The sequence below is a fragment of the Magnolia sinica genome, chromosome 8 (genome assembly GCF_029962835.1).
Source record: "Magnolia sinica isolate HGM2019 chromosome 8, MsV1, whole genome shotgun sequence".
Classification (NCBI taxonomy): domain Eukaryota; kingdom Viridiplantae; phylum Streptophyta; class Magnoliopsida; order Magnoliales; family Magnoliaceae; genus Magnolia; species Magnolia sinica.
In genome coordinates, this window is record NC_080580.1 from 79,934,597 (window position 1) to 79,947,085 (window position 12,489).

The 12,489-nt window shown below is 38.8% G+C and overlaps 1 protein-coding gene across 5 annotated transcripts in view; it reads right to left on the minus strand.

Moving 5' to 3' along the window:
* Positions 1-12,489, minus strand: part of LOC131253491 (uncharacterized) — a 68,945-nt gene that overhangs the window by 40,618 nt on the left and 15,838 nt on the right. For 4 of the 5 annotated variants that reach the window (XR_009175210.1, XM_058254517.1, XM_058254514.1 and 1 more), the window contains exons 2-6: positions 7,213-7,284; positions 6,352-6,395; positions 6,157-6,268; positions 5,745-5,816; positions 4,398-4,460 (exon numbers count right to left, since the gene is read on the minus strand). Coding sequence is in view for 4 of the 5 variants with exons in the window: in XM_058254517.1 (XP_058110500.1) it covers positions 4,398-4,460; positions 5,745-5,816; positions 6,157-6,268; positions 6,352-6,395; positions 7,213-7,284 (363 nt within the window). In the remaining variant the exon portion in view is untranslated. The remainder of the gene's footprint in view (positions 1-4,397; positions 4,461-5,744; positions 5,817-6,156; positions 6,269-6,351; positions 6,396-7,212; positions 7,285-12,489) is intronic. The other variant, XM_058254516.1, reaches the window with a different exon arrangement.

Genomic DNA, 12,489 nt, shown 5'->3' on the forward strand with positions numbered 1-12,489 from the left:
AAATTGCAGTATGTTTACAAGCTAGATGAACACAGCCAAACTCCGCATATGTTAGTATTCTGCTTTTACTCATCGAACAGTATCCATTTCTTTCCACTTTCAGAAAAGACATGAGAAAAATGTGTCCAATGATGATCTTGGCCAATGTTTTAAATATCAACGATATTGGCCAATATATCCCATGATATATCTTGTATCCCACCTGTGCAATACAAAACACACAGGTAGTGCCGATGCATCCCACACGTTCGATCCGGTGAGCATTATCAATTTCCGATCCCTTTTTTTTATTGAAATTATGTTAAATCAGTATCAAATGGTTATAAATCCATTGGTTCTTCATGTTTTGCATGATAAATCATGTAGTTGGAGCTTTGATTTCAATATCTATTAGTTCTTCATGTTCTCCATGTTTTTTTTCGAAATTTTCCTTCAACCAGCTATCAATTGAGACTAATTTCGAAATATTTAGGAGTATTTGATGAAATGATCATCACACACACTCTAATTTCAAATTTTCTATGTAGGTGGTCTGATTAGGGAAAAATTAGGGAAATTTCAAAATTTCCCCAAATTCTCCAAAATTGCTTGCAATGTTGCACTCCAAACATGAAATCAAGCATGTATGAGGGCTGGTCTACTGATTTGTCAAGTCCTTGCCAATTTTCAGAAAATAAAAATCATTTTTAATTAAAATTTATTAAAATATTAATTTTGTTTTTTAAAATTCCCTTCAACCAGCTGTCAATTGAGACTAATTTCGAAGTATTTAGGAGTGTTTGATGAAATGATCGTCACATACATTCTAAATGTTATGCAATCAATTTGAATAGAGTTGCATTAGTTCAGTTAGACAGCGCATAGCTTAAGACCCTATACAATGGAAACCTATTATATGCACTTCTTTTTTGAGATGTTATGATGTAAAAGTGTGTATTAAGGTTTTTTTTTACAATCCTTGAAGTTTCATTGAAAAATTCAACCATTTACCCAATGTTTCCCCATGTCTCCCAAAATGTGCGATAAATTACTCGATACAAATGATATATCCAGTGCGATAACCGATATGTATCTATATCCCAAGGATGTGATACATAATGCGACACCAATATTTCAAACACTGGTCTTGGCATCAAAACAACACTGCCAAACAGAATATAGTAAGCTCCATACATGCCTCCGCAATCACTTATGCGGCATGCATGTGGAAGATCCTAGCTGCCCATCAGGTGCACCCATTGTGTAGATTCCTTGGGCCTAAAATTAGTGCATGCAACATTGTATCAAACAAATGGAAGGATGAACCAAGTTTTTTTTATCAGCCATCAATTTGTTCCATACACTTAAGTCCACCTGATGAGTGGACCAAACCAATTTTGGAGCCAGGAATTCTACATAGCGGGGCCCACCTGACCTTGTGCAGATCAAATGTTGCATGCATGTGCTACGTTAGCACATGTGGAGACATGTATGGGGATTGGGCAATACACACATCAGACCTTTGAATTCATTACATGATATGCAATTTTGACAATGAATTCTAAGGGCGTGTTTGGGTGCAATTCATTTCTACCCACATAGCTGGCATGCCAAAATGGCAATCATTTACTGCATCTGCATCACATGGACATGCCAATATGTCACATGTGTGCTGGATCCAAACAGTCCACATGAACTGCCATAATTTCAAAGGGCCTCCAACCAAAAAACAAGGTCCATAGAGGCCACTATCATGTGGTAATCTTGACAGTTAGTACAAGTTCCGATAGTTGATGGCACCAAACATAACACCTATTGGCCAAAACTTCTCTAAAATTATTTTTGGGAGGCACCCAAACATGCCATGAGAAAAATCCCTAGTGAGGATTTTTCCTTCATTGTGAGGCAGCGAGTGAGATTTGGGCTCGTTTCTATCTGCTTTCCAAAGTTAGCTGGGTCATTTTCTTTAGTGTTAGAAGTAATCTATGGGCAGGGTGGTCTGTTCTCAAAGTATGGCAAAGGGTATTGGGCGGTTGGTTCCATGCACTGGTGTATGGGGTATTCGGAAAGAAAGGAACACTAGGATCTTCGAAGATGATGCGTGCAATAGAACATTCCTTAAATGGAGTATCACAGCAATGGTTGCAGCTAGGCCAGTCTCTCTAGATTTCACTGGTTTGAATTTCAATTCAATTATGAGATTGGGATTATATTACTTGGGGGCTGAAAATTTTGCTCTTGGATAGTCTTTTTGTTTGGGCAGCTTCCCTCCCCCCCATTAAGAATAAGATAATTTTATAAGAGAAAATTGAAGACATACTGGATGCAGAAGCAGTTTCCACTCACCATGGGGGATTTCAAAAATTCCACGTCAAATGAAAGCACAGGCCGATTTCAGACAATACTTGGATTACAGAGGACAAGTTGCAACATTTGGATCCAGACATTTTGGAGCGCTATAGGAGTTTTAGTCCGCCAAAGGCAAACTCTTCTCAATCGAGGAGTTGATGAGGACATCATTTCATGTACACCTTTGTGTATGTGTCAAAGGAGGCGGGCCGCACCGATTTCCCTATGGCTAAGTGAGTACCCGTGATCTTGTTGAAGACCCCATGTGCATGTACGAGCATATGAAAGACCCCATACTGAGAAGATGCATATGGGTTGCTTTATGGAGTGATCCTGACCGTTGGATTGGAGGGACGTGACGATCGGGCCATTGGATCGCATGGGTCACATAATCGAGCCATTGATTGTGGATCGTCACATCAGTTTTTTAGAATTTATCATCTTTTAGGATTTATTTTTTATTATTTTATGCTTGAAAACCATTATGAGTAATTTTAGTAGATTTATTTAGACTACGGCTATTTTTATTAAAAATCATAAGACAAGGTTTTATTTATAATTTTTGAAAGTTGATTTGGAAAAGAGGTTGGTGTGAAACCAATCTTCACTAACGGAGGTGCAAGGTCTCCATCTATCCCCACATCCTCATCCACCATCAATGTATTTTGTTTTGAAATTCTTCGATCTTCTCATCCCAAACCTTCACATTTCTTCTAATCTCCATTACATATACCCATCGTCAAGCCAAACCCTAAAACCCTACAAATCTAGCCACACGTGTGACCTCTCGGGTTGGCCATATGGACATCCCTTTGTCCCCTTTGGTTTCCCATCACCTTTAAAGCAAAACCCTCTTCTTCCTCTACCAAACCCTAACTTTTCCCATTTTTCAATCAACCCAAAAGCCTTACACCTCTTCTACTCAAAACCCTAATTCCCATATCCTAACACTTAGAACCTTTAACCCCTTCACCCAATTTGATCCCATAAACCCTAATTCCTAGATTTCCCCAATTTCCCTTAATTTTACCCTAGGTAGTATTAGATCTCCTACTTTGAAATAGACTTTTCCCTATGCTAATTGGATGTCCCTATATCCATTAGATCCTAATTCCCTTTATTTAATGATCTTGTATGACGATGTTTGGTAACCTAGGCTAGGATTATGCATGATATTCTTTTGGTTTTCTTGATATTTGCGATAATAATGGCAAGTTTTATGTTTTTCGTTAGTTACTTTGATTTTGCTACTTGATCTCACATAATATTTGATTCATGCATCGGCCCTACATCAGGCACACAAATAAAGGAGAATCAGGAGAATAATATTATGTCATTGATGATAAACTAATCATGATTTAAGAACGAGAATATAACAGAGATTTTATTTATGCACTAATACCATGAAGATCAGTCAAAAGAGACGATATTATTAAAATTATCAGGTATATTTCAAGGTAATAGAAAATTAGTAGGACCAGTTTGCTACTACTAACAGGGAATTTATCGGATCAATTACATTTTTTTTTAATTCATATCAAACAACAGAAAAATGTGGAAGCTAGAAAGGTGGGAAAAGATAAGTGGAAATGCAACAGTTTGAAATTTTTGAGGGAAATTGAATACAAGGAATTATAAAATACTATAGAGAGAAAAAAAAAAGTGACTGCATCTAAGAGTTACAATAACAACACATGAAGCATGCAATGGCATTAGGAATCCAAAAGGACTGACAGAAGCAGAGGTGTAGAAAGCCCAAAAGACAAGGGCAATGGTACTGCATGATGCCCAAACAGAGGGGCAATAAGTATTCCAGGCTGCAATGCATCAGCATTGTGAATGAGAATGCAATTTATAAATGGACCAAAACTACATTATATAGAAAATTCAGGTGATACGATGAATTATAACCAATCAGGACCAAAGCACACCAGAAAATGAAATGGATATCTTGGCATCAGCTATTGCATACTAATCCAAAGGAAATCCATCCACAGATAACCTATAATAATAATAATTAAAAAAAAAGCAATAGTCATCGAAACACAGGAGCATCTTTAGATACACACCTGTACCAGAAAACTGGGTACTGTTACAAATCCATGCTTGTTGAGCTCCAAGGAAGCATTATACTGCGAATTGTTATGACGGGAGAAGAAGAAGAAGACAATTTAAGAGCCAAGAAGAAATAACTAAAGCTAAGTCAGTTTTAAATCATCAGTAAACAATCACAAACAATAAACCCTGAAACAAATACTGCTAGATTTAAAAAAAATTTAAAAACGAGTTCCAAGAACCCACCTTACTGGACAAATTTATAAAAAGAATCTTGACAACAACATTTTGACGCAAAGAAGGACATGATGAGGTCAATCATCGTCTTCCTCAGAGATAACTACTTCGAATCCATGGAGCTCTCTGGAGTCCTCACAGAGTTTCCTCGAATCCACAAGGGATAAAATAGAAATAATTTCTAATAAATTCGAAAATAAATTGATTGATGATAAAAACGAAATTACAATTCTTTAAATAATGAGTTTAAACCTAGGATGGAGTTTTAGACTCAAACTCCCTATAAAGCGTGACTTACTATTTAAAGACAGTCATCATTCCTACTAGACTTCATGGTTTTTGGCCAAAAATAGAAAGTGTCTAATTTCGACTAACCACGTTATTCTCCTAATTTTTCTATGCCCTTTTTCATGTTGGGCACGATTCCTACCACTCAAAAGGATCAAAAGTTATACAAGATCTAAAACTTACTATTTGCAGTAAAAAAGAAAATAAAATGGACTTTTGAACATCAATCTGATAGAATCTTGCAAATCTGGTGTGGGTAACCCGGCGTAGCGGGGTTGGTTGGCTAAAATAGCTTCTCCTTCCCCAAAATCATACAGGATACATCGAAAAACTCATTCCGGTTTGCGAGATACTACTGTTTAAAGGTTCTGACGGTCCGGATCATTTCCGCCTCCGATCAGCCCTTCTCTGGTCCATCTTTTCCATGAAAGTGTCCGAGACCTGCTCTATATAACTAAAGCTTCCTAAGGTCTTATCTTTTAAGATATGTGTACATATTTGCTTGTGTATATTTCAGTGTTCTCAATGTGATACAGATCAAGCCCTCTACAACAGTCCCTTGTTTCGCATTTATCACACAACAAGAAAACATTGAAATTACTAAATATAGCATAAACCAGTGCATAATTCCTAACTAGAGATTATATCTTCAATTTGTGTAACATATTCCTGCAAGAAAGTAAAAGCAGCTTACCTCACTGAGAAAACTAAAAACAATGAATAATAGAAATGCAAAGTATAGACTGTGCCCCTCTCAATCACCAGTAGCAAGTCAAGATTGTACCAATCGATTTCTTCAAAGCATGACCAAGAACACTTAGAAAAGGTTCATTTACCTTGTCAAAAGATTGACGACATTCATTTGATCGCGTGCCAACAAATGGAATGTTTGCTCCCTCCAACAGCTCCTGGAAATCCCATTATGTATAAGAAAACTGTCAAATTTCAATCAGAGCGTGAGGATGTGCATCTATAAAGAGCAATGAGATTGTTATTAGCAAGAGTATGCACCATCACCCAGAAATCAGGCAGGTACAGTCACCAGGAAGAACACACATGCATGAAAACATGGACAGTTAGAAAAATCAGCCAATTTGTGCATATTAAATCACATGTGACCCACCTGATGACTAGATAAGCCTGATATTCAATCACAGAGAATAGGATTCAGATGGCTACCCTCTTAAGCATCCATCCCAGAGCTTCTACATAAAATATATTTTATAGAAGTTCCATCTTATGACAAACCTGGATACCTCCGTCTTCACCAAAACGACCGTGTATTACAGGGAATACGATATCCACAGACGCCACTAGGTGTTCTACAAATTCAGACAATGAACGGAAACCTTGGGCAAGGCTGCAAAACAAACTAGGAAATGAGCCATGAAATATTTATCCACTTAAGAATGAAGGAACAGATATTGAAGTTTGTAAACTGACCTTTCAAGTTTGAAATCAAAATCTGCAGGAGTATTTGAGTATACCTGTGGAAATGAGGAAGAAAACATCACGTCTTGAAGATTTTCATCAAAAGATGCCATGATCATCATTAGCTAAGGCCTTATCCCACTAACTGGGGTCGGTTACAAGAATCCTGTTCCGCCATTCCATTCATCGAGAGATGTAAATTGTAAAATATAGTAACTAATCAAGAATATGGTTTAACAGATAATTTATTTACAGTTGCTGGACTGTACCGATAAATTAGATATTTGAGATTCATTAATTACTTTTATCATTAATTGGGCTCATCTCATGGAGGGTTTGAGTCACCTCAACAAATAATAATAATAATAATAATAATAATAATAATAAAATAGTAGTAATAATAATAGCAGTAATAATAACAGTACTAAAAGTAATACTAATAGTAGTAGTAGTAGTAGTAGTAGTAGTAGTAGTAATAAAAGGAGAGGAATATTTATCAACAATTATCAGCAAGTGCTGTTATCGTCCTTGTTTCATGCTCTTTAGATTCTTCAAATAGGAAAATAGTTTCACATTTGAACCCCCAAAACCTTTAGATCAATTAAGAAGATCCTTTAGTGAAGTTTTCTGAGTAAATATAACAACAACCGACATTTTTTGAAACCAAGCCTCACCCAAATTTTACATCATCATAGATTGTTTCATAGCAAGACTCTAGAGATTCTTTAAATATCTCCAACAAGAAAACATAAATTTTCATAAACCAAACAGCTGACTGGTAACGATGCCAAAGTTATGATCCTAAATAAGATCATTGATCAATAGATTATAACTAGCATGTTCGTATGAAAGATGAAGGCTCAGTGCACTGACCTGGGCAGAGGATATCACATAAGCATTGAGATCGCTATCAATGTAATAGCAGCTGACATGCAAATCTTCTCCCTGGGATGGAATAGAAGCATAAGTCAAAGTTACCACCAGAACTATCATAAGAAGGATGTAATTACATAAACACCAGTACTACAAGTAAGGTGAAATATGATAACTTCGTCAGGATCAGGATTAAGCATAGCAGTCCCATAAACTCCTGTGGAATATTGTTCATGAGCATTTGATTCACTCATTCCACAGCTGAAATTCAAGTTTTAGAATGCTAAAGAAAGGAAATGAATAGATGATTCCTTGTGCCAAAGCAAGGGGCACAAGAAAATGAAGAGGGTCTGAAACAAAAGACTAATCATTTGTATGCTCTCAAAACACGATCCTCTTCTGAGGTTGCAAACATCACATAGTAAAAACTTTACAGAATGACTGCATTAGCCATTAAAAAAAAAAAAAAAAAAAAAATTGTAAGGGATTCAATGCACATGATAGGAATTGACTCATAACCTATCAGGTACAAATGTCACCTTCTCAGTGGGACTGGTTAGAAGGAAACAAATAATTGTAGCACTTTGGGCTAAGGGTTGTTTGGAACTTTGGATGCAAGGAACTCTCCACTAAAGGAAATTTAGTTCCATGGAACTCTACTTTCTAGCCTTTGGATGCCCAATGGAACTCGTCACTTGAGAACTCGAGTTCCACAAAAGTGGCTTAAAATGGAGGAAGTTAGTTCTTTCATAAAAGTGAAAGTTTCCTTATCCATGGAACTCTAGTTCTTGGAAACTAGTGTTCATGGAACTTGGGTGGATAGTTCCTTCCATTCAAACAACTCATAACAAGGATATGATGCAAAATTGAGTTAACTGCTTGCTTTCAGGCCCACTGTCCTGGACCAGGTCAGAATTCAAGGCCTGAGAAGTAAATGAGCTATTCACGGGCTTAATGAGGCTGAACAGAAGCCCAACCTGTTAACAAATCTACATGTGTCTTAGCAAAACAATTTTTTTAGAAAGTGGAGTGATCTTGTTATGTTACATAGGTTGTGGCATATCAACCATGCAAGTTTCAACATGGTATAGATGTGGCCCATAGATGACATCAAATGCAATGTATAATCAAAATGGTGTATGGTTACATTAATGCAGGGGCATTTTCACACTGGGCTCGAGTAGGGTCGCTTGTTGGATGCAAGGAGACCCATGCGATTTGGGGCCCGTGGGGGAGGTCTCGTGTTCGAGACTCCTTACCAGGGGTGATTAATGTGCATTTCACACCGGGCTCAAGTGGGGTAGCCCGTGGGATGCGAGGACACACTCGAGGTGGGCGGCCCATGTGATTTGGGGCCCACGAAGGGGGTTCGGCCGAGGTCCTAACCCATGAGATGTGGGGCCTGGGCTATGAGATAAAGGGATTAATTCGCCATACTCTAACAGTTCGAGCTTTTAGAGCAAGTGGTTAATTGTCCTGCATCACATGCTCCAAACATTTCAAAATATAACTATGATATTTATTATGTATTTCAGAAAACATGAAAATTCTCTAACAATCCTTTCTTCTTCTTTTTCATAGAAGTTCACACATTACAGTCGTTGGAGATGTAACTAAAATGTAAAAACTATTTCCACCAGCCAATGGGGGAAAAACTGAGAGTGGTCAGTTACCCATCTCCACCACACAAATGGCCACATGACTAGAAGGTCCACACCGGTTCACTCGTAGGTCCTACCATGGACAAAGCCACATTCCAAAAGCTACATCTATTGGGCAATCCTAAACATCAAATCAACAGAAACTTTGCCATATAATTTTGAAAAATCTCTAACAATCCTTTATTCTTCTTCTTTTTCATAAAAGTTTGCACATTACAGTCGTTGGAGATGCAACTAAACTGTAGAAACTATTTCCACCAGCCAATGGCGGAAAGACTAAGAGTGGTCGGTTACCCATCTCCACCACACAAATGGCCACATGACTTGAAGGCCCATGTCGGTTCACTCATAGGTCCTACCACAGACAAAGCCACGTTCCAAAAGCTAGATCTATTGGGCAATCCTAACCATCAAATCCACAGAAACTTTGCCATTGAATGCAGGTCATTGACCATTTTCACATTCCATTCAAAGGCCACCAATCTGACAGTTTGGTTTTATATTTGGATAGTGGGTTATCCACAATATTGGCCCCTAGATAACATTTGAGATCCTCCAAATGTTAGCGACAAACTCCTGCTCTGCATGTGCTATAAATTTATAAACATCCTATCAACTTCAGATTCTACTTGAAGGGAAAAGGTAAGGTGAGCAATTGGGATGTCAACTAGTCAGGGCCATAGGGTCAACCTATGCCTGACTTGATAATATAAGTCCAAAGCCTGAGAGTGACCCAAGCCAAAAATGGAGCAGGCAAAACATGCAAAGTTTTCTATGCCTGAAACCAACCAAAATTAAACTTTCACCAAGCCCAAGCCCATAATGCAAGTTCTGCATAAATGTTAATGGTATATGACACATATATGGGACTAAGATATATAATTTTTATCACAACCTGTACCCAGCCTGTTGACAACCTCAGTGCCCAACTTCACTAGAACCTTATCCTTCATGGCATACCCTTTGTACAAAGAGCAGCACTAAGGCTATTCAAGATACTAGAATCACACTCCCCCATGTGTAAGACCCGTAACCTCGTGAAACCTTCCGTACGCTTCAACTTCAGCACTAGCGTGTTCCTGGAGGACCAGATTGACGAGTTTTGATCGCAACCCTACGTTAGTACCACAACACCCCGAGACTTGTACCCTGGCAACCGCGTGCACACTACGATTCCAATGCCACACTGCACGGCCCATTGTGATATCTAAATTAGAAGTTGTAGTTTTGGCACAATCCAAGGTGGGTCATGGAACACACACGGGCTCCACTTGCACAAATTCCAAGGTTGTCCAATCAATCAATCAATCCATCAATCAAGTCATCCATCACTCATGTCTCTCTCTCCCCACTAGTCAAACAAGCCCATATAAACTTCACAAAAATAGTAAAAGCATATAATCCTACCCAAACTTTTCTAGAAGACTCAAAACAAAGACGTTAAGTGATTTTAGGAATCACCAATCCCTAAAACAACTAAAAGTAACAAAAATTGCAACTTATTAAAATTTTAACTTAAAACCCATATTTGATCCCTAGAACTATTGAAATTTGCTAACCCATTCAAGGGCCTGGATGTAAAGCTCGTCAATAGCTTTCCAATGACATATACACATGAAAGATAACCTATCACAAAGTTACGGCCGCCAAAAGTTATAGTGTGCTCTGGACCCTAGATTGAAATTTCTACTGATTTCTATGAGATTGTCCTTGACTTTTATCCTACTTACACCATAGTGGTCATCCATGGCTGGGCTAGATGAACCGAACCAAAACCAAAAACAAACTAAAAGAAATTAAGTGTAGACATGCAGGTATGATGTACGTACGTAGTTCATGTATTCACTAATAGTGCTGGCTTGGGTATGCCTTTTAGCTAACATTCGCTAAACATGAGCCGGATCACACAGGTTAGTCGGGTTAGTTTGGGCGAGTCGAGCCCAACCGGGATACAATCAACGAGGTCAGGTAGAGTCAGACTTGAGCTCTATGGACTTCAGGTGGGCTCAAGCCACATGGCAATGGATTACAGGTCATGCTCGGGCCAGAATTATTGACCCATTTAATAAGAATACGGATCCTCTGTTTGCGTCAAGCAGCAAAATTGTGGTTGTTGCAATCTAATTGGACCATGTCATTGTGTAATGGATTTACTAATGCATCGCTGACTGAGATGGACCAATTGCTATACAGCAAAGGAGGAAAAAAGCAGGAAAGTCATGGTTTTGGCAAACAAAGGATCTGGACTCATCTACTAAATGGGTGGGGAGTAAATGGATGGGGATTGGGTCGGGCTTGGGCTGAGCTAGACACCAACCGAAGTGGACCAATTGCTATCCTTATTTGCAGCTACTGCTATTTATTTGCCACACAAAGAAAGTACAGTTAGCAGTGCCCTCGGCAGCACCCAAATTTGTACTCTTCATACAAGAGTGCCCATGTACCGCAAACCTCACAAAACTAGTCCAGAGACCATGGGCTATGTGCAGAAGTCACACCAATCAGAAAATGGGCATGGATTAGGTGTTACCCTGGTAACAGCTTGGTGGGTGTTACCCTTACCATAGGGCCCACTTTGATGATATGTTGTATATCCACTCCCGTCCATTCGTTTTTTCAGCCCATTTTAGGACGTGGTCCCAAACATTAAGCATGTCCAAATCTCAAGTGGACCACACCACAAAACACAGTGATGATTATACGGTCACCATTACAACCTTCCCAAGACCCACTATAAGCAGATCCGTGATGTTTACTTGACATCTAACCCCTTGATATGGTCAATCAGAACTAGATGAAGGGAAAATATAAAGATTAGCTTGATCCAAAACTTTTGTAGCCTACAAAAAGCTTTTAAAGGTTATTCATCACTTTTTACAGTGGTGTGGTCCACCAGAGATTTGGATCTACTTAAGATTTTGGATAACATCCATAAATGATCTGAAAAAATGAATGGGTGGTGTGGATATCAAACAAATTCATCAAGGTGGGCCCCACATGGTAAGGGTAACACCCACCAAGCCGTTAACCGAGTAACAGCTAATCCGCTCCCCAAAAAATCTCAACAGTCTGGGAAAATAGAAATTATACATCCAGAGAGTGAATGGTTAGATCGACCAAACTGTAGTTCTTTTGTCCCTTTGGCTATGGACCGCCCAAGGCATGTGTCATAGAGGGCTTGAAATCCAAGGAGTACAATTCCAAAAATAGAAAATCTTTGATAGTCTGGCACAGCGTGATGGATGATGCATAGGCACTGAGAATTTGCATACTTAGCATTCAATAAAAATTACTCTTATTTCATTTACTGTCAAACTAGTGGACATTTATTGGATGGTTGGAAATGAGTAGCATGCAATGGTCCTATCGAATCAAAGGTGTTATGGGTAAATCCGAACCGAGCCACATCAAGGTCAACTTTGGCACTAATGAGCAAGGCCTCAGACTGATAAGCCTCTGACCCGAGGTAAGTGTCCGACCCGAGGGCTCTTGCAAAGTTATGACACCGACCCAAGACTCAGAATGAGTCATCGCACATCCTACGAGCCGGATCTCGAAGCTACAACAGCACGTCCGACCCGATTATGTCAACTCGGAATGCAGGAGAGCATCACCT